Consider the following 23492-nt stretch of genomic DNA (forward strand, 5'->3'; position numbering starts at 1 on the left):
ACGCTCAAAAAATTTTCTTTATCCCTATGTTCTGGTTTTATTCATAAACAGAACAATTCTATGGTCACGAGTCTATTTGTATTCTGACGTTTGACACTGGACAATACAAAAAAAATTAAATGATGATTTTCCATTAGCACCTTTACTTTTGCTATTATTATGGAAATATTATGAAGTAATTGTAAAATATTACAGAAATCCTATGGCTTTGTTTATTTTTCATAAATATTATAAGAATAATACACACATTTAATCATAAATATTTAATAGTACAATAAAATACTGCAATACACAAAACTTTTAAACAAAATTAACAAAAGAACTGTAAAACTTTTTATTAGTGTACCCAAGTACATTTACTTCATTACTCTACTTAAGCAAATATTTCGTTTTTTTTCCAAAGATTTTTTTTTTTTGTGCATACTTTTTCCTTTTTTTTTTTCTTATCTCAATTAAAGTGTGTCATAGTAATGTACGAACAGCACCACGCTACCACATTAATTAACTTTCCGTTATACCTTGGATAATGTAGCTCCAGTTAAAGGGGAAATGATTAGAAATAAAAAAAAAATGTAAAAACTCGCTCCCTGGTATAATGACCACACACGTACTTTAAAACAGACCGCTCGAAAATTAGAACGTAAACGGCGTCAAACTAAATTGTTAGCATTTCAAATAGCATGGAAGGAGAGCAACCTGAACTATAAAAAAGCTCTCTAGTCTTATAAAAGCTAAAAAAAATAATCCCAGCTTTTTTATTAATACCATAGCAAAATGAACTAGAAACAAGACCACTGCAGAATCTCAACAACAACATACAGTAGTGAGGATTTCATTAACTTTTTCAATAACAAAATCTAAAATATTCGGCAAAAATTTAGGCCATGAAACCAGACAATGTGGGGGTGTCTTATTGCGCAAGATAGAATATGTGAGCAACTTTCTACTGGTCGTGGCTCCGCCTCCTCTTCATTTAGCTTTAATGATGGTGTCGAGTTCATGTGTGAAAATGATTCCTTTTGCTTTCAAGACCATTCATTCCCATTTTAAGTCCTGGAGTATACCCCGTGCCATCAGGGAAGAAAAACTCCATAGATGTGATAACCTGGTGATTCAGTACATTCAGGTCGTCAGCTGACTTTATTTTATCGCCCCATAACGTTGCTGAGTCTAGACCTGAGTGACTAAAGCAACCCCAGATCATAACACTGTCTCCAGGGGCTTGTACAGTGGACACTATGCATGATCGTTTCATGCGCTTCCCTTCTTACCCTGCCACGCCCATCACTCTGGAATACGATCAATCTGGACTCATCAGGTCACATGACCTTTTTCTGATGAGTCTCACTAACAAGTGGTTTTCTTATGCAAACAAAGCTGTTTAGTTCCAATCCTGTGAGTTCTCATCACATTGTGTGTGTATGGAAATGCTCTTACTTAAACTATACTCTTATTAAACATAGCTCTCTTTTCTACTGCCAGTTTTACAATTCATCTTTACAAAGCATTTAAGTCATCTCCATTCATGATTTTTTTCTGACCACATTCAGCACTATCCTTACAGGTTTTAATAATGTGTAAGACAGCTTTTAAACCAATTTCAGTCATTTTAAATCCAGTGTCTGACTTTAATATTATGAGCCATAGATATATGTTATATAATCTCAGTTAAGTTCATTTTAGTTCCTGGTATTGCAGTATACAGTATACGTATATTCCAATGTATTAATTTATTTACACACACACTGTATTTAAAGGTTGGGGGAATCATTTTACAACACATAACCTGTATGAGAAACCCTGAAATCAGGAAATAACTTTTTGTTAAATTAAATGTTTTTTGCAGGTTCCTTATTTATTTATAATTACAAAAACTTTTACATCAGCATGAACACACACACACACACACACACACACACACTTATCCTACACACTCATCCTGAGCAGTTCCACTTTTTGGACATGAAAACACCCAAGCTCACAAAGATACGTTATTTCACAATATAAACAGGAAATTCACAACGGACCAACACCAATAGATGACGTGACACCGCAAATCATCAGCGATGGTGGAAAAGTCACACTGGACCTCGAACAACCTGGGTTCTGTTCCAGACTCCAGCCTCATTCCACTACGTGTGAAGCTCTACCATGTTCTTTAATCAGCTTTGCTTGACGTTCTTCTTAAGGCTGAAGTCATCCATGTTGCTCATGAACCGTTTCCTAGCACACGTTCTCTTCCAGTCATCTTTCCGTGAACATACTCCAATACAGCACCTTCTGTGGCTTACCCTCCATCTTATTACATTTTTGTTTTTGTTGTTGTTTAGTTTTTTGTTCCTGTTAAATAGTCAAATTTTCAAAAATAGAAAAATTTTAAATATAAGCATATTTGTAAATATAATATTAATGGGACACAATGGAACCTTGAATGTGAAACACCATTAATCACTGTGTGTTGTGTGAGAAATATGAAAGAGAGCTGAAACTGATTAAATGCTTTTATCTTTATTGACAGATGCAGAAATGGGAAGATAAGCAAGAACAATGAATACTGTAACATATCAAATAACTAACAATTGTCATCAACATTCATATGTAATATAAATCAAATGATCTTTATAACTAAAAACAGTTTAAAAGAAGGAGTTCGTATTAAATTGCATTATGATGAGCATATCATATCCAGAATTCTCATTTGCACCTTGCATCAACTAAGTTGTTGTTGTTTATACAGCGGACACATCCATTGTTGTCACAGCGGTACACTGGAATTATATTGTTTATAACACGAATGTTGTCTTCCCACTCACGCTTACCAACATCATGACGCCAAACCTGACGAAAAACAAACGCTTTAGGACCACCGTGATTGCTGAACATCTCAAGAGCTGGGATGATGCTGTAGAGTCCGTTAGGTGTCGAGCAAGAGCGCACACATGGGAAGTTCAGAGTGAAGAAGACCGTGCAGCCATTCCTGTCTTTATACAGGAGATTTTGCATGAGTGGGTCCAAGTGAGTGAGGCGTGAGGACTTGGAGTTTATCAGCAACAGATACTCGGAGTGGTAATTGGCTCTCCGTGTGCCAGGGATTGGTTTTGGTCTGGCACCAATCAGGTGATGCCCGCTGTAAATTCGATCGGCGCTATTCATGTTGTTTCTTACTCTCTCAGTATCGCGATCCCAGACGAGGAAGTGACGGTCAAAAACAGCATTTTTACTGCAGTATTTGGCTGGAACATTAATGGCCATGGCATACTGAGAATCAACTCCATAGCTAAAAATTATTTTAAAAAATGTAAAAAGTTATAAATCAATGAAAGAGAAACAAAATGTATAAAATATGTCATATTCATATGGTACTTTACACACTTTAAGGGTTAAACTCTTACAGAAAGGCATCTTACTTTGTATGGAGGTAGGTGATGATATTTTGGAGATTGTCAACCCCCAAAGATGGATGCAGCAGAAAGACCAGGATGAATCCCAGTGCTCCAGAACACACCTGATTTAAAACACACACACAAACCAAACACCAACTATAAGAACGCAGCTGGTCTACAGTGCTGCTGAACCCTGGGATTGAGGAGTACTGTAGTTAGATGCTGCCATGAAACTCTCCCCAGTCGGTGACCTCATAAAGTCCAACCATACGCAACACCAGGTGGTTCTGGAACTAAGCAAAAAGCAGAAGTGCTCACTCAGGAGTAGGATGAGAACCAAGGGTCACTCCTCTACATACATCTCACCAAACCGCTAGCTGTGTCTTCCTGCCACCATCCCACATGTGATGGTCACCAAGATGGCCTCCAACAATGATCCGGAGGTTCAGTGAGATTTTTCAAGCACGTGGACACTGCCAGGTTGGTGACACCAAGGACAGGCACCAGAGCGTATGCTTGGACAGTGACACATTTTTCATATCTTGTCCTCTGGACACCACCAAAATGGATTTCAAAGAATCAATCAAGATTGAAATGAACTGTAACGTTTCAGCTGAATCAGGGAGTTTAACAAAAATGATTTAATTAAAACTTGAATTACTGCCATTTTTTAACCCAATAATTTTCACAGTCTTTCAAATAATTGGTCAACTGACTGATAAGCAGTTTGTGGACAAAGCAGTTTAGAAGACAAAAGAGGCAAACGTGTTGAATAGCTGCTAAATTTGCATTTATTAGCTATTCATGGGAACTCTCAAAATGTAGTCATCAAGTGAAAAAAAGGATTATAAGAGAGAAATAGCAGAATCATCAGACATGGTGGAGGCTGTTACGGCATGGGTGTGTAACGGCTTCCAGGCGAACTGTTCCAAAGAACTCTGAAGTGTATAGAGTTCTGCGTACTTTCTGCTCTTTCAGTCAAATGCTGCAAAACTAATCAAACATTTAGTGCTTTACACTAAACACCAAACAAGTTGTGAATCATTTGTGAATAATACTATGAACATTACTGCATTTATATCCAGTTGAAATGTCCCAATGTCTCTCGCTACCATAGACTCCTCTTAACATAGGGTGTCAGACTAATGTCACTTGCTTTAAGCGCACAAAGACAGTTAATCCATGATGGAAACTTCAGTTAACTACCACATTAACTAGAAACAAACACTTTATTAAATAAAAAATAAAAAATAAATATACATAATAATAATAACATAAATGTTAATGTGCACACAAAATGTAGAACAAAAACCCTTCAGAGGATAATTACTCTGGTCTAAAACCAGCCGCCTGCAGCATCCTGTATGTAACACACTCACACACACACACACACACACACACACTTTACATACTGTAACTCACCATCTCGTCTCCTGTTCAGAATAGAAGAAGTAAGAGTAAAGATGTGCACTTGAGCCTCTCGTAACCGAACCTACGGCTCAGAAAGAATATACGAGCAGCTTTATACTGATCCTGACTCCGCCTCCTCTTCAAGAAAACATGTGATGTCGCTTATTCATGTAGCTTTAATAATGTGTAAATTTACACACATATAACCTGGAACTGAAATTTAGACTAAATGTAATAAACCTATGGATGATTAAAGTAAACATGATATGGATAAAAGACAATGGACGAGTTTAGTGTCAGTGGATTCATTAGTAAACATTTTAATGTAATCTCTACAACTAAAAACAAACAAATCCTCAAAATTCACATCATTTACATCCTGAAAATATCTAGATTTTTATCAGCAGTGTTATGAATGTGATGTTAAACATTTGTACCCTGAAAGAGACTTAAATGAACACAAAAAAAGCTGGACATAAATATGTTTGTCATTTTAGGAACAAATCATTTCAGATAAACTGACATTATGGCTGTGATTTTCATGGTATGGATGTGATGTGTCTGAATACTAATTATATAAAGAATATGCTTAAATACTGAATTTTAACATACATTTTTTTTTTAAACTATGAAATTTTATGAAATAAGTGATTATTTCCAACATTTAGTCTCATAATTTTTTCTTTCTGTTTTTTGCTTTCTATTTTCTTTGTAATTTCCATAATTTTTGTGCCTTTTTCTGTTTTTTTTTTGACGCTCAGCATTTGACTTTACTGTTTAAATAATAAGCAAAAGTTTAGTCTGTATAAGCAAATGTAGTGTAGTATTTTAAATGTATCAGTATAGTTTGATAACAATTATGGTTGAGTTATGATTGATGTTTGCATTTAATTCACAAAAACTCCCCAAAAAATTGAAGTGTGAGAAAATGTATATCCTGTATAGAATACAACTATAAAGTTGACTTGTCTGTACAGTACATTGAAAATATTTGTAAAAAAAATAATAATTTGGTTGATATAAGATGAGTAATAGAACACATCAAGATTATTATTTTATTTTGTCCATCTGTTTGTTTGTGCACACATCACATAAAAACTACTGAGGGAATTTTAATGAGGTTTTCACATGTGCATTTGGACGAGCTTGAGGTAACATATACGCTTTGTTTTATCGGCCCACAGGATGAGAAAATGCTACTTTTTAATTTTTATGGAAATCATAGATCATAAAAAATCAACCTTGGAAAAATCATTAGTTCATTCCAAAATTCGACAGATGGCATTGTAAATTTTTTAAAACATGCCTATGAGTGCGCAAATAAATTCCACCTGAACAAATTCGCAGGTACAGCTAGTATATAATTAGCAACCTGATAGGAACTTAAAATAAAGTTTTGCCAAATAAAGTTTTGCCAATATAAAATTTAAGGATTGTTTAAGTCAAAAAGGGACTTAACTATAGTAAATGAAGCTGTAAAGGTGACTGACATTTCCCATAAACATTCTGAAAGTGGTACACACAATCATTCACAAACACCTCTTATACATTACAGGAACTCTGATTGGAGTTAATGTCACATCCACCATACAGCCCTGACAAAGCCATTTTCACATGTTTGGGTCATTAAAGGAGTTCCTGGGAGGCCAGCGTTTCAGAGGTGAATCAGACAGGCAGTCCACTGTGATAAGTGCATAAGTGTAGAGAAATAAAGGGAGTTTTGCACTGACAGTACTGTGTTATGTTATTCTGCACAGTCAAAGGTTACAGTCTCCCAAATAAGGTCATTTCAGTTCCTGGATAGGGGTCCAGTGTATTCATTTATTTACACACACACACACACACACACACACACACACACACACACACACACACACACACACACACTTTGTGAACAATTTTGCAGCACATAACCTTTGTAACAAACCCCAATCTCTTCATCTGTGAATAATTACAAAGACAAAGATTTTTTTTGGATTTGCAACAATGACCACTGTTTAAAGTCCTATATAAATAAAATTCAATAGCAACATCAATTAATTTGGCATTCACAAGGCACAAAAGCCAAAGCCTAATAGACATTGTCCTCCTCCCTCATTAACTTGCTACCGCCAACCTAAATGAGAAGCCATCATCAGGTTGGGCTCCAACAACCCACAGAACAACAACCCACAGAACAACAACCCACAGAACAGCAACCCACAGAACAACAACCCACAGAACAGCAACCCACCTGGGACTGACAGAGTTTTTTCTCCTCTTCTGCCCCACACCTCACTCTCTCTTCATCATCTAGGAATACATAAAGGGGGTTGTGTGTTGAGTTTGTGTGTTGAGTGTTTGAGTTTTTTTTTTTTTTCAGATAAAGTTTAGGAAATTTGAATCATTGATCTTTTAGGAGGTGGTGTGCTGGTTTAGAATGTTTAAATTAAAATATAAAATTAATTTTTAATTTTTAACAATTTTTTTAGTGGTGGCGGAACGTTAGCTTAGTAGTTAGCACTCCAGGGTTCGGGTTCGATTCCCGCTTTGGTGTTTGCATGGAGTTTGCATGTTCTCCCCGTGCTTGGTGGGTTTCCTCCAAGTACTCCGGTTTCCTCCACAGTCCAAAGACATGCAGTTTAGGCTAATTGCCGATTCCAAATTGCCCATAATGTGTGAATGCGTGTGTGAATGTTGTATATAAAAAATGTCGTACAATGGGAATAAATACGAGGATGTATGAGTGTGTAAGTGATTGACAAAAACTGAAGCTAAAGATAGTCACATTCAATTTATATTCTGTGTTTGAAGAAAAGGAACACACACACACACACAAACACACATAAACTTTTATAAAATTATAATTTTCTCCTCCCTGGTGGGAATACGTTTCGTCCTTGTTTCATCAGGCTTAAATAAACTAAACAGTAGATGGAGCAATTTAGTATGATTAGCCATCTATATATTTTAAAAGGTCTATGTTGCCATGAAAAGTTACTGGATTTGTCGTAAATGGAAGTGACTAATCTTGCCCTAAAAAAATATAAAGTTGCTAGCTTTCGCGTTTTGGAGGGATGATTTTATACATGTCTTAAAAATGGCAATTTTTTTGCGATATACTGTCTTGCTTCAAACTAAAATAATTTTAAATGCAAATTATTCAAATTTATTTATGAGTATTGACATTAAAATTGGTTTAAGCTTCTATAACCATATAACCTGTAAAAATTGTTGCTTAAATTAAAGCATTCTGTGCAAAGTTAAGGATTTTTTCAAACATCTGTGGTGTCTGTAACCATGTCAAATTCATGTAGGAAAATGTTAAATGTTTAGAATAACACACTTTTTTCAGTCTTTTCATGTGAGTGACAAATTAGATTATTAAAAGATTTTAATTCAAAAAAGGTTACAAACACTACATTAAAAGGCATGAAATTGGATTTTTGCAAATGTGTTGTTTTATCTGATGAATATAAATATGTATGCTTATTTACAAAAAACAACTAAGCATTGAGACGCTTAGACGAGACGCTTTTTAGCACTGATATCATGTTTTGTCCGATTGTGTATCATTATAGTCCTCGTACTTTAGAAATATCTTGACCCTTCCTTTTTACAGTTTATCTTAAGCAGATTCTTATCAGGACGTTCCGAAGTGGATCACGTTTCTCAGAACCTCAGAGGCTCTTTGTTTTCTTCAGTTTGTTTTTCCTGTACACATCTCTACCGATATTTACAGAACGACAAAAAGTAAAACTTGTAATTGAAACAGACCATGTAGCATAAAGAAACTGATGGAAGTATAATTTATTTTTATCATTTTAATTTTCTTGCAGGAGTTTACTGAATTTGTGGGAGTTTTTTTAATTGAGATGTTTCACCAGCACTTTGAAGACAGCAGTGACACACAGTGTGTGTGTGTGTGTGTGTGTGTTGCTTTTCAGTTTCCATAATCTTATTTATTTTTACATTTTAAGAACTTAATCTGACTTTATAGAATTCACACACACATGATGTAGGTATGGAGTGATCCAGCAGGGGGCAGTGTTTAACATATGACATTAAAACTACAGTAGGTGCACATACAGTATCACTGTGTGTGTGTGTGTGTGTGTGTGTGTACATAGTGAGTCCTAGTAACCTGTTTGCCCTAACACTAATACACTAACACTCACTAGCACTAACACACACTGTACCACAAGTCCATGGAGTTCTCAATTCTGATTGGTCAGAGGATGTAGTTTATATAGTTCACGGTTCTATATATTTTATCAGCGAGGGTAAGCTGTTGTATTAGGTGGCCATTTCACCTGGACCAGAACACGGCCATCCCCCACACACACTCAGAGTCAACATAATTTGCAGTCTAGCAGAATGCCTAAGCTAGGGGGATAATGGCACTAATGGCACCACACCAACGCCTCAATAGCGAACCCTCACTGCTCCTCCAAAGGCACCTGTGGTTCCTCTGTCTAACCTGGAGATGATGAATCCATTCTTACAATCAATGTTTCTTCTTATAGGGAATTGCACATTCTTGTGTTGCATAGACACAGAAAATGACACTAGTACATTAAGTCTCTCTCTCTCTCTCTCTCTCTCTCTCTCTCTCTCTCTCTCTCACACACACACACACACACACACACACACACACACACACACACACACACACACCAAAACTTAATACAAATACTCAAGTTACTTACAGTCTAATGTACCTATAATGCCTCACAGTAACACACATACATACACAATAGGAGACTCTTATAGGAGACACGGTATCACACTCCAACACACACACACACACACACACACACACACACACACACACACACACACACACCAAAGTTCTAAAGAAAACAGTAATACAGAATAACACTCTTTTCCATTCAAAAACAAAGACATTGTAAGAGAAACTAACGCACACACATATATTAAAACGTACTACAGGACACACACACACACACACACACACACACAGTCTATAAGAATTTTTCAGAAACATTTTGTTTTCTGAATTTGGGAATTAAGAGTGGGTTTTTAGAGCAGATGAGGAAGTGAGATGTGTGTGTGTGTGTGTGTGTGTGTGTGTGTGTGTGTGTGTGTGTTTACATATGAAACTCAGGCACCCAGTGACAGCGCTGTGGTCAGACAGGTTGGACAGGTTTGCAGGTTTCTGTCAACAAACGCTGGCTGCCGTCTCCTAATTCGTCTCTTAGCTCTTGACAGCAACACAACACTGCACTGATTTTATAATCCACAAATTCTCCCCAAATTTCTTTCTACTGAGAGTCAGAATGAGGACAAACCATCCTGATGGCTCGGCACTGCGAAGGTTTTCACATGCGCACATCCTGGACCGTTCCATTCGTCTTCCAAAAGTCCAGTGTTTACACTTTCATTACTGACCAATGTTTCATCAGTTGATACGAACATTTGAAGTGGTGGAACGACTTCCTTTTCTTCAGTGACTCTCCTTTCACTTTCTTTCAGACAGTAAAAGACTGAAATAAAGGAGTTTATTATGTTGCCAAGAGGAAACCAGAAAACATGTTGCAAAACCTAAAGTTCCATCTTTAACTCTCAGTGTTACAAAGTCCTGAAGACACCGACGACTCCTTCCACGGCAAACATCTCTCCAAATCACTAAGTGCTTTATTACATAATAAATAAAAATAAATAAATTATAATCTTTATTTTATTTTATGTAATAATTATAAAAATTGTTAGAAAATCTCAGTTACTTTTTTCATGAAATAACGCAATACTTGCTTTTTAAACACATCAATGAGAGTCTATCCAGGTCATGTGTAATCAATGTAATTGCTAATCAGTTTCTAAAATCACATCTATAAATAGCTTGTTTCTAGTTTTGTTCTAAATATTCTCGCTTATTTATCAAATAAAAAAAAAAGGAATCATTGTCAATCTGTAATGCACGTTTTGTTGGACTATACCTTCCAACAAATCCCGCTTCCTTTGTTATAATTGGCCACTAGAATTTGCTCTTATCTATAATTGGTTAGATCTTCACAGAGGTTGAAATGTAAGCCAATCCTACAGGCGGTACTTATACCGTAGACTTACCTAACCTTTTTTTTTTTTTGTACATTTATCCCAATTATTAAAGCAGGGCCTGAGCACAGGGTCAGCCAGGATACAGTGCGCCCCAGGAGGAGATAGGGTTAAGGGTTCTGCTCAAATGGCTTAACAATGGCAACCTGGTGGTGCAGAGGCTTGAACTTTGGTTCTGTGATTTGTGGCTACACTACTGTAAGAGCTGCTGTTAGAGAAAATTCCAAAGGCCAAGCAGAACACCCATGCTTGTGTAATCATTTTATTTAAGATTTCCCCCCCTTTTTTTTTCCTTAATCTGGTCTTTTCACTAAATCCTATCCACCAGGCAACGCTCCCTCCCATCACATGAAGTCTACTAATTAGACAGGGTGCGGGCAACACTGGCAGCACAGCGTGTACACTTTGTCATCTTGGTTTTTACTGTTGCGAAAAAAAAAAAACGATTTATTTATATAAAACTTTGGATACTTACATTTTCAAAACTGACAAAAATCTCAACAAGAGATGAAACATAATCAAGAATTTATTCCATACATACAGTATATGGAGCATAAAGGGATTTAATGTTATAAATCATAAGATAAGGAAGGAGTATTATATTTTATGTGACTAATCTATCTAGTGCCCTGTGCCTTAAATGATTGTCTTTGGCCAAGCATTGCTCAAACATCAGGAATTGCTAGTTCCCTCCTCTTACATGCAGACAAACCTGTTGGAGCACATAGCATCCTTTGAGCGTGATGTAAACTCTCTTGTTTGACTTCAGGTTTCCATTTGAGATACAGACAGGGAAAAAGAAGGAGACCTCACGTTCTGAGACTTGTCTGTCCGACGTATCAGTCACCATGTCGTACGCGGCCGGGTCGTACGCGGCCAAGTCCTACGCGGACAAGTCCTACGCCGACCGCTCGTATGCCGAGAAGTCTTTCAAGGACAGCGCTTACACGACCTACGATGAAGCAGCCAAAACGGCATACCAACAACAGCTCCTGAAGGAAAAGCAGAAGCGTAGAGACGCGATGCACTGTGAAGTCGCCGCTCTCGTGATCGGATTCGTCGGCCTGATCGGTGTCGCGGCGGTTACGGGTCTCCCCATGTGGAAGGTGACGGCGTTCATCCAGGAGAACATCATCGTCATGGAGACCCGCTGGGAAGGCCTGTGGATGAACTGCTACCGCCAGGCCAACATCCGCATGCAGTGCAAAGTGTACGATTCTCTGCTCTACCTGCCTGCTGAGCTCCAGGCCGCCCGAGGTCTCATGTGCACCGCCGTGGCTTTGACGACGCTCGCCTGCATCATCTCGACCATTGGGATGAGGTGCACTCGCCTTGTGGACTCACGACCACGTGTCAAACACATCACTCTGATGGTCGGTGGATGTCTGTTCCTGGCTGGATGTTTAGCCACCCTCATTCCTGTCTCCTGGACCGCCAACGTCATCATTCAGGATTTCTACAACCCCCTGCTGATTGACGCGCAGCGCCGAGAGTTAGGAGAGGCGCTCTACATCGGATGGGTGAGCGCAGCGATATGCTTCACAGCCGGGGTTATACTGCTGTGCCGACACGCACCGAGAATAGAAGAGAAGGAGGACGTCAACTCTGTGTTGTACAGGGCCCAGTACGCTCCATACAATAACACTTATCCTGGATATACCTATCAACCAGCTTACAGCTACCAGCCAGCATACGGACATCACCCTCCTTCTGTTGCCTACGTATCATCCGCATATTAAAAGAGTCAAAATGTAGGACAGATATTTCCACAGCTGTTATGATCTCTTGAGTTCATTTGCTCAGTGTCCTGGACTCATCACTGTAAATAATGAACATGGAGATTTTTTTTTTTTTTAAATCAATATTGTATGTTTTAACCTCGTCAGTGGTTATATATAAGTTTTTAATGTAAAAACATTTTTGGTAAAGAACTTGACTTTGTGTTGTCACTGAGCACTCTAAGTAAAGAATATTCCATGCATAGTATAAATATTAGATAAACTGATCATGTGACATACTATGGACATTACCAAAACACACACACTCACACACACACACATACTGTGTATATACACACAGTTGTAAGCTCTTGTTATAATGCGGTAATACTTTTTGAATCTTTGAATCCATGTGTTTTGTTTTATGTTTGTAGTGTTTGTTTGAAATAAAATTAAATTATCACAGTTTCAGTAGACCATGCATTTTATTTTATTTTTTATAATATTTTATTTATTTATTTATTTAGTTATTAACATCAAACACTGAATCCGAAGTCAAACCGAATCCAGTGACTTTGCGCGTCTTTGTGCGACACAATGGTGTCAGGTGTTTACACCCACTTTATTTTGTACAAAGAATTCCAGAAACAGCGCAACACATCTGGCTGAACCTGTTTGTGGAGTTCTGCTGAAAAGGAGTGTGATTGTTTGCGGCCATCTCAGTGTCGACTTGTAGACACACCTGTAACTCAAATTAATCTGCCGGAAATCTAACAGCGACACAGGGGGGAGTCTGGAGGCCTAAAATAATATGTGCATCGTCACCTGGGAGAAACTGTTCCAAAAGTTCAAATATCATTCGATTCGCTTTATTAGTGTTGGAATTGGGATTGTATTTTAGTGTAATGGCCGTGAGTGATCAGATATCAAAATTATTGACTGGACATGAACTGGCAGAGCCGGCATATTTAAAATATTCTCTAAACAAAGACATACAAACATTCATGTGATAAATTAAACAAACATAAAAAAAGATAATAATAATAATAATAATAATAAGTATTTTTTGCTAATTTTACGAATTTATTTCTGTAAAACAAAATTCTGCCAATAAAAAGTTTTTAGAAGGTTGACTATAAATAAACTTAATAATCTTATATTTAGTTTGGTGTAGTGATGTTTTAAAAAGTGTGGATAAATTTAACTAGATTCTGGAATATTTCACTTGCTGTCATTTTTGCAATGTACATGGTCCACCTGCACTGCAAAAAACAAAAATATCTAAACAAGTGAAAATATCTTAAATATACAGTAGTTAAATGTATCTACATTGTGTTAAAATAAGACCGCAACATATGACATTATTAAGCTAATTTCTGATCGAAGTAGAACTTTTTGTTTGTTTGGCAGACAATGTTGCTAGTTTTAGGAATACATTTCTTGAAAGAATCTAAACTTTTTGCGTAAACGTTTAGTAAAACAGGATAAATAATCTAATATTTGGTTTTGTTGTGAACTTATTTTAAGAAACCATAGATAAATTTAGATGAACCCAAAATATTTTCACTTGATAAAAGTTTGGGGTCACTTGCAAATTTCTTTGTTTTCTGTTTAGTGATTTATTTTCTACATTTTACAATAATACTGGGGATTTTACTTACTCACTGTCTAGGCCATCCCAGAAGACTTAGGGCACGAGGCAGGGTACACCCTGGACAGGGTGCCAATCCATCGCAGGGCACACACACATGCATACACTCATTCACACACTACAGGCAATTTGGGAACGCCAATTAGCCTAATCTGTCTTTGTACAGTGGGAGGAAAGCCCACAAAGCACAGGGAGAACATGCAAAATTTATGCACGCAGAGACAGGAACCCAAACCTGGCTGGGAACTGAACCCAGACCCTGGAGGTGCAAGTAGCGGTAACCACTACACCACCGTGCCACCCTGGGGATTTAAAAACTATGAAATAAAACATATGGAATTATGTAGTTATGTAACAATAACAGTCAGTTGTTATTTTAAGACACGAAGATCAGCCTTTCTGAAAGAACAGTATTGTGTCAAGTGCATTTGCAAAATCCATCAAGCACCATGATGAAATTGGATCTCATGAAGACCTTCCCAGGAAATCAAGACCAAAACGTTACCTCTGCTGCAAAGGAAAAGTTTATTTAGAGCCACCAGCCTCAGAAATCACCAATTAACAACCAGCACCTCAGATTAGAGCCGTTATGAAGCTTTACAGAGCAGAAGTAGCAGATAAACATCTCAATATCAACTGTTTAAAGGAGATTATTGTATATTTTGGCGCCTTCGGCATTGCTTTACAGTGTAAAAAGAAATATAAATTAGAAATGACCATGGTGTTAGAAAGTGACCCCTAACTTTTGAGCATTAGTGTATATTAAGCCCAAGTCCAAAATCACCCAAGATCGGGTCAATATCGGAGATTTTGGATTGAGGCTAAAAACCATCAAACACTGCAAAAAAAATGACATCATAGAAATTGAAATCTAGCCAAGCCTTTGTTTGAACTGGAAGAGCTAGAAATTACAGACAATGCTGGCATACTAAAAAAAGAAACTCTAAACAACTGGATTCTTGTTCCACAACCTTATTCAAAAGCTACTGACTGTCGAATAAATCTGTCAAGCAAGTCACCTGACTACATGCTTCAAAAGAAATAACTTTAACATACAGAATCACATCATGTCCTCTAAGCTGTTCCATGGGGACTTTTAGGGGAAACATTGTTAGTCTTCCAGTGAAGCCTGAATTAACGAGTAACAAGAATTTCAGTGTTTTAAGGTGGAGTCAACTACAGGTCCACTGCCAGTGGTCATATATTTTACTATTAAATAACTCACTAAACCTACTACTTTCTCATTGTTTACTAGTTAAAGTGCATCCAGCATGTAATTCTCTTGTATCATAGTGCACAGACAGATATAATGACTAAATGACTAACCATGATGAGTGAGGAACAGGTAGTAGTGTGTGAAAGGAGTTGAAAAATTGAGTCAGTCATGTAAGAATGGGATATTTGAATAAAAGTAACATTGGATTGCAACAGTGGACTTCTTTTTGTGTTTAGTATTGTTTTTATTTTCATAAAAGAGATCTGTAGACCTTTTGAGGTCAACCCTATGGACATGTTTCATGAAAACAAGCTTCTCTTTTGGTTCATTTGTGTAAAAACATAATTGAAGCGCATAATCCGCACGTTAATATTTGACTTCGGCTACAGGCTATAAGGCGTAGCAGAAACAAGGAACTGCATGTGACACTCTGAGTCTGTATGTGTTTGTTTTTTTACGGATCCCCAGGCATCAGTGGTGAGTTTGGCTAGCTGCTCCTTGCCCCTCCTTTCCTGGCAGGTGCAAATGAGCTCAGTGTAGAGGGATACAATTTCACAGCAACCACCTGGAGATCCCGCCCATCCTTTGCTTCATTCTGCGTTACGGAGGCGAGTAGGCAGGGATCAAGTGCACACAGCTCATCCGCTGGGACTGCTTCTCCACCTGAATACAGATCCCAGCTAAACAGAGAGAGAGAAGGAGAGAGTTTTTTTTTCCAGGTAGAAGGAATGCTCTACTGCTTGCTCCATTCAGACTAAAAGTTGTGAAAAGTTTTCATCCACTTGACCCCAAGGAGACTGAGCGAAGATGGCAGGCCAGCCAATGGAGCTGGCAGCACTATTCCTGACTCTGTTGGGCTTCATAGGGGTCTCAGCCAGCACGGGGATGCCCATGTGGAAGGTGACGGCTTTCATCCAGGAGAACATTATCGTTATGGAGACTCGCTGGGAGGGTTTATGGATGAACTGCTACCGCCAGGCCAACATCCGCATGCAGTGCAAAGTGTACGACTCTCTGCTCTACCTACCTCCGGAGCTCCAGGCTTCCCGTGGCCTCATGTGCTGCTCGGTGGCGCTGGCTGCCATTGGCTTGTTCATTGCCATCACGGGAATGAAATGCACTGCATGCATACAAGGAAACGACCGCGCCAAGCGTATCGTTCTCATTGTGGCTGGCTGTCTCATTATGCTCGCCTGCCTATGCTGCCTTATTCCGGTCTCCTGGACCGCCAATGTGATCATCCAAGACTTCTACAACCCCCTACTGATCGACGCACAGCGAAGGGAGCTTGGCGAGGCGCTCTACGTTGGATGGGTCTCCTCTGTATTGCTTTTTGCTGGCGGGTGCATTTTTTTGTGTTGCAGTGGATCAAACGAAAAACGGCCTGACCAGTCTCGCATTCCTTACAAGAGGGATGTGCCGTACGTAGCATACCAACCTCAGCCACAACCAGCGATGTATCAGCCCAGATCTGCCGCTGCCTATAGTTTTTCCTCCAGAGAACCATCCTTCATCCAGACGTCAACTCAACCATCCACTGCCCACACATACAGACAGCACAGCTTCGTCCAGCCATCCAGGCAGCACAGCTTCGTCCAGCCGGTCAGACAGCACAGCTTCGTCCAGCCATCCAGGCAGGTGTCGGTTCGTAGTGGTGTTGACTATCTGTGAAAATGACAGGATAAGCACGAATAAGGACAGAAAAGGGGTTACGATAACCTCATCTGAACAATATGTCTTTATAAGCGTATTTATCCTTGACTAACCTTACTTGACAGGTTTTATTTGACATCAGCTTTCTTTGAGTGTGTAAATCATATGTACGTGGCTTACGTTTAAAAAGTCAAGATGATTCACTGTAATGTCCAGCTATTCTCCACCTCTGATTATTGATTATATTTTAGAAAAATGTGTCCATAAGTTATATTTAGTGTTGATTGTCACATTGTACTTAAGGATGATACATTAAATTAATGACCGTTTTTTTTTTTTTTTTTTTTTTGGAATGTATGAGGGATTTGTTTAGAGGGTGAGACAAGTTCCTTGCACGAAACGATGTTTACCAAACTCTTTGTGTACTCCTACATCGTAGTGATCCGTGTGGCCCAAGGCTATTGTTTGAAATGTAAGCCAATGGGACTACATTGTCTCAAATTATTCACTGGAACACTCCCTTTATATCCATACACACCATACAGGTAAAGCTCAACAAGGACAACATACATCTAATAAACTTTTATTGGTATTACAAATACAAATTAGTTTTATGGCAAAAGAACAGGTTTGACATTTGAATACAATAATCTATTTTTTTTTAATGGAGATTTAAGCTACAAATGTTTATATATGCACTTATAAAATGTATTTTCATCCTGTTATTTCACCAACTCTATGTAAGAAAAAAGAAGAATACTTCATATTGCTTTTGGATTTATGACGATCACAGGATTTTCTAAATCGTTAAGTTGTTTTGTCAAGTAAAAATATTGAATAAACATAAAGTTTTTATTCCAATTCTATACGTTCATTTGTTTTCATCACGTAATAGGAATAATTTAATGTGGTTAAGTTTTAAAGTTACAGATTATGTATTACCCACACTCGCTCTGGATCAAGTAAGGTGGAGTTAGCGCTAAGATTCGTTAACTACAAAGGTGTAGATTAAATCAAAGTGAAAGAATGTTTTTTCAATATTTGTCCAATTATTACACCTATTATCCCAAGTAAGGCACTAAAGGCAAGCTTAAACGTAGTAAAGAATCGAGAGAGAGAGAGAGGAAATGGAAATTAAAGGTTAGCATGATTTTGCATATTTCTAAGGCGAGGCAAATGAGGAACATGCGGAGCTATCCGTCACTGAACAATGCCTGATCATGGTCAGGGAACACCAGTTTATAATGAATATTTGCCATATGGGTCACATGTAAGTATACAATCACTTGCTGGAGGCCTTCTGTTGCCTTACACATAGTATTGGCACCCTTTCATCTGATGGAAAAGAGCGCCGCAGAGCATCACTGGACCTGAGAGGCGTTGTAGGTGTTGATAAGTGGTGGTCATGTTGAGAAAAGAAAAAATCTGTTTCCAGATGCTCAAATTTTAAGAACAGCTAGTGCCAGTGGAACAGTATGGATCATGCTGAAATGTACTTCAGTGTATGTACCTCTTTTAACAGTTGCACTTATGAATATTGGACTCCTATAACTGGTAATTTTATATTTATATATTTATAAATACATTTTATATTATAAATTTATACTTTATTTATTAGTGTTTAACACTGTCGCCTTGCACCTCCAGGATTCAATTCCTGCATCGGCGTCTGTGTGCGTGGACTTTGCATGTTCTCCCTGTGCTTGGTGGGCTTCCTCCAGGAACTCTGGTTTCGTTCCAAAGACATGTTTAGGCTAACTAATATATATATATATATATATATATATATATATATATATATATATATATAATGAAATTTACATTACATTATTAACAGTACTTACATTATGTTTAAGTACAGCTATAATAATGTTGCAAAGCTTACATTTGTACTTCAAGAAAAATGATGTCACCAGGGTAACATATTAGACTTGGAAATGAGGTTGCCATGATTACATTTGACCCACACCCTGGAACAATATCAACATGATTGTGTTTAATCGACCCACGATAAAATTTTATCACCCAGGTATGTTTGATTTGTAGTAAACAGATATCATGGCTTATTGAGTCATTAAACTTATGGCTAAGTTTGACTTAAATGCTACATCTATTATGTGTGTATACATATAAAAAGATATCAGCATGGTGATGTTTAAATTAAATGTCAATGATACACTCGCGGCTATTTATGAAAAGAGTTTAATTGTTAAAAAGTTTATTATTACTCAAGACTCCCCCTGATGTCTTGTGCATGCTGTTCACACACACACACACACACACATCTTCCCAGACTACTAGTATGAGCAGGGGTAGGTTAGGAGTTTTGATGGGAAGGTCCCAGGTTCAAACCCCAGCACTACCAAGTTGCCTCTGTTGCCACCCTTAAGCAAGACCCTTAACCCTTAACTTAATGAAATAAAAATGTAAGTTGCTCTGGATAAGGGCGTGTAGAATGTAAATTTAACAGTAGAAAACAACCTAATGCCGAGAGCAAGTGTGTGTCTTTGTAGTAGTGAAATTATGATGACCTTAACCCATATGTGTAAGAAGAGAACAAACCTGCACTCAGCATGAGCCCTCATCCTCTTTAACCAATCACAAGGTTCCCAAAACAGAGAGAGATAGAGAGAGAAAACGAGTGATCTGTGCATTCATCAGTCTTGCTTGGCTTACTGCTTCGTTCCTGTGGACTGGGTTTAAGGATGACTCGTTAGAGAATAAAACTTTAAGCCCTCCAACTACAGAAGGACACTCCTGAATCAGTTCTGGAGGTAACATCCGCTGGTTTCTCCTCAGGAGGGATAGGTGTTACTCTTGAGTTTCAGAATTAAGGACTGGAATTTACAGGAATTTTTTTTTACCCAGGTAACCGATTACTTATGCTCTCAACCTTGCCTTGGAAGATTTCCTGAACGTAGGTTTTTACTCTCAGCCTTTATCCCACATCTATTATAATCAGTTTTCATCACTGCCTTTCTGAGTTCACATCCTGCTAGTCAGGAACTCTTCACGGGACCTTTAGTGACCACTGGTTTTCTGGACACTTTAATCTTTTAAAAGTCCTCAGCTGATAAAGTGCACAAACAATGGTTGAAGGTGTGGGTGAGATAGTTGGCTTCTGCCTGGGCGTCGTAGGTCTGATCGGAGCTTCAGCTGTAACGGGTCTCCCCATGTGGAGGGTGTCGGCATTCATCCAGGAGAACATCATCGTCATGGAGACTCGCTGGGAGGGTTTATGGATGAACTGCTACCGCCAGGCCAACATCCGCATGCAGTGCAAAGTGTACGACTCGCTGCTCTACCTGCCTCCTGAGCTCCAGGCTTCCCGAGGTCTGATGTGCTGCTCGGTCGGACTGAGCTTTTTCGGATTGGTGGTATCCTTGCCAGGCTTGCATAGCGTTTCCTGTTTTCCTGATAAACTACAAGTCAAATCTTTCTTCATTGCAATCGGTGGCTCGATGGAGATCATGTCTTGCATTTGTGTTCTCATTGCTGTGTCCTGGACGGCTCATACCATCATTCAGGACTTTTATGACCCACTATTGATCAGTGCCCAGCGCCGGGAACTTGGTGAAGCTCTTTACATTGGCTGGGTCACTGCATTCATCCTGTTTTGCTCCGGTATTTTTTTGCTGGCATGCCGGAATTATGACTCGAATCAAACCTACCAGCTTGTTTACCCCAGTAACAGAATGACCATGACACGTTTCCAACCTGCCACTGCAACCCGAAGCTCAATCAGCTCAACTCCCCATCAGACTCTGCTTCTGAACCAGCAGCCTTCTACTTCGGCGTACAGTGTCTCCTTAGCATCCCCTGGTGGCCAGGTTCCATTCTACAACATTCCTGTGGTTTATCCCACGAACATGATACCTGTTCAGCACTATCCATCTCTGCACAGCTCATACAACTCAGGGAGGCTCTCCATGCCAGGAAATCCTCTTCATTCAGGCATGCAGTCTGCTCATCCTAGTCCCCAATTTGTACCTCCTGCTGTAGGGTATGATGGGAACTTCGTCACTGCTGTTCAGCCTACTGTCTCTCTTCCACCAATGGTTGGGGACAACTGGAAGAAACCAGCATCACATGACTTCTCCACTTCACACTCAAGTTCAGGAATGTATATATAAACACATATTATATAACTCAGCCTAAACTTTTTAAGATCTTTGATTTTGGAAAATTTTCATATGCCATTCATAATTGCAATCAATATAGCCTCATCTTCAAGGTTATATATGTAATTAAGTAACAAAATAAATTGTTTAAAAAACAGAAAAAATTATTAAATATTAGAGAATAAAAAGTGGTTCAGTATTGCAGTAATTTTGTATGCCAGTTCATGTATCGCCACTCCAAAGACAAATTCTGTGTTGTATGAGTAAGTTTCGAATCAGGACATTTATAAAATGTCAAAATCGTCTCAGCACCTAGGTATCGTGATAATGTCGTTTTATGATGTCCCTGGTGATTTCCATCCATAGTAAATATACTGTAAATATTTCGTAAAAATAATTATGGAATCCTTGCCTCTAAGACCTTCCTATCAAACAAAAAGATTAAATCAATCTATAATCTATAAGGGCATTTTCAGAAATTATGACAATTCCACAAAAATTACATCAGTATTTACACTGAGCGAGATGTGTTATGTGTTAAAAATAGTGTTTTTCTAGAACAGAGACTGAAAATTGCACTGAAAATTTCTTTCTCTCCAAATATTCAATGTTATCCATCTGCAGTATGTAAATATTTATAAATTCTTCATCTTTTTCTTTTTTTCCTGTCTTAATTGCTTTATAAGACATTGTGTTGAATGCCGGACAGTTGGACAGTATCACATAACACGAGAATTTTAGTATAATATGTCATCAATTTTTTTCCTTTTTTTTTTTTTTTTCCTTTTTGGTTTTAGAGAAGTTTTCAAGACAGGTGAATTTTTGTTTAGAGTTTTCTCAGTAACATGACTTTGTTTTGTTTTTTATATATGACACTTATGCATTTATGAATGTAAGTTAAAGCCTGAAGACATTTTAAATACATGAATTCATTCAATATTTCCTGCCTAAAACCTTCTTTTCCACATGTTGTCCATTTTACTTTCAATCCCCTTGTTACCTGAATGTGCACTGCTCAGACAATATTAACACCACAACCTGGTGAATTGAATAACATTGATTATCAAGCATACACCAGTAAACTAAGACAAGCTCATCGTGGGTATTAAGGCTCATCTATATCTGTGTAAAGTCAATGTAGCACTACTCGCTGAAAAAGGTTAATGCTGACTATGATATAATGGTATCAGAACACCCAGTGCATCACAACTTGCTGTGGTCTGGGTTACAAATTCCCCAGATCTGAATCTGATTGATCATCTGTGGGATGTGCTGGACAAACAAGTCTGATCCATGGAGGCCCCGCCTCTCGATTTAAAGGATCTGCTGCTAACATCCAGGTGCCAGACCCACAGCACACATTTAAAGGTCTTTCCATGCCTTGAGTTTAGATAATTGAGATAATTTTACTTAAACATATAGCATTTGTTGTATTTGCTCATTTAAAAAAAAAAAAATTTGCCCCCTTCCTGATTTCTTATTCTTTTGCATGTTTGTCACACTTAAATGTTTCTGCTCATCAAAAACCGTTAACTATTAGTCAAAGATAACATAATTAAACACAAAATGCAGTTTTTAAATGAAGGTTTACGTTATTAAGGGAGAAAAAAAACTCCAAATCTACATGGCCCTGTGTGAAAAAGTGATTATATAATATAAACCATCATTTAAAAACTGCATTTTGTGTTTACTTGTGTTATCTTTGACTAATAGTTAAATGTGTTTGATGATCAGAAACATTTTGTGTGACAAACATGCAAAAGAATAAGAAATCAGGAAGGGGGCAAATAGTTTTTCACACATATATATATATATATATATATATATATATATATAGGATCAGTGTGTGCACTTAAACCCTAATGCTCAAAGTAATTAAACATATTGAGTACTGTTAACTTAAATAATTACCAATTAGTTCAAATTAATAGACCTTAATGAGTTTAGAACTTTTTGGTATTTATGAGTTTGTAGAAATGACACTTTTCAAGTTAGCTGAACAAGTTTGACATTTTAAGCCACAGTAACAGTCTCCTTAAAGTTCCACCAACTTAAAATTAAAATTAAATCTTGTGTCAGTCATCATCAATGCACATGTAAACTGCTCACATTGAATTGTTTTGATTAAGATGGTTGACTGGTCTGTCTTCGCATGATGCTGATGGTGGCTCAGTGGTTGGTGTTTCGCCTGTCATGCGAAAGGGCCGTGTTCGATTGCAAGTCACTGAATGAAGTGCCTGTCCCAAGCCCAGATAAAGGGTTTAGAAGGGCATCTGGGGTAAA

General features: G+C 37.9%; 3 protein-coding genes across 3 annotated transcripts; all 3 read left to right on the forward strand.

Annotated features, from left to right (window-relative positions):
• The first annotated feature begins 11647 nt into the window (after window positions 1-11647).
• cldn8.2 (claudin 8.2) lies at window positions 11648-13042 on the forward strand. The gene has a single exon (XM_053507447.1). The coding sequence runs from the start codon at window positions 11699-11701 to the stop codon at window positions 12587-12589; it is 891 nt and encodes a 296-aa protein (XP_053363422.1). The 5' UTR covers window positions 11648-11698; the 3' UTR covers window positions 12590-13042.
• Window positions 13043-16046: 3004 nt separating this feature from the next.
• cldn8.1 (claudin 8.1) lies at window positions 16047-17828 on the forward strand. Its single transcript, XM_053507429.1, has one exon. The coding sequence runs from the start codon at window positions 16243-16245 to the stop codon at window positions 17104-17106; it is 864 nt and encodes a 287-aa protein (XP_053363404.1). The 5' UTR covers window positions 16047-16242; the 3' UTR covers window positions 17107-17828.
• A 2321-nt stretch (window positions 17829-20149) lies between these two features.
• LOC128533478 (claudin-8-like) lies at window positions 20150-21278 on the forward strand. The gene has a single exon (XM_053507749.1). The coding sequence runs from the start codon at window positions 20178-20180 to the stop codon at window positions 21219-21221; it is 1044 nt and encodes a 347-aa protein (XP_053363724.1). The 5' UTR covers window positions 20150-20177; the 3' UTR covers window positions 21222-21278.
• The last annotated feature ends 2214 nt before the right edge of the window (window positions 21279-23492 follow it).

The sequence above is a fragment of the Clarias gariepinus genome, chromosome 11 (assembly GCF_024256425.1).
Source record: "Clarias gariepinus isolate MV-2021 ecotype Netherlands chromosome 11, CGAR_prim_01v2, whole genome shotgun sequence".
NCBI lineage: Eukaryota > Metazoa > Chordata > Actinopteri > Siluriformes > Clariidae > Clarias > Clarias gariepinus.

What these genes read in the sequence shown, in the direction of transcription:
- cldn8.2 (XM_053507447.1), top strand. Translation starts at nt 11,699, where the DNA reads ATGTCGTACGCGGCCGGGTCGTACGCGGCCAAGTCCTACGCGGACAAG.
- cldn8.1 (XM_053507429.1), top strand. Translation starts at nt 16,243, where the DNA reads ATGGCAGGCCAGCCAATGGAGCTGGCAGCACTATTCCTGACTCTGTTG.
- LOC128533478 (XM_053507749.1), top strand. Translation starts at nt 20,178, where the DNA reads ATGGTTGAAGGTGTGGGTGAGATAGTTGGCTTCTGCCTGGGCGTCGTA.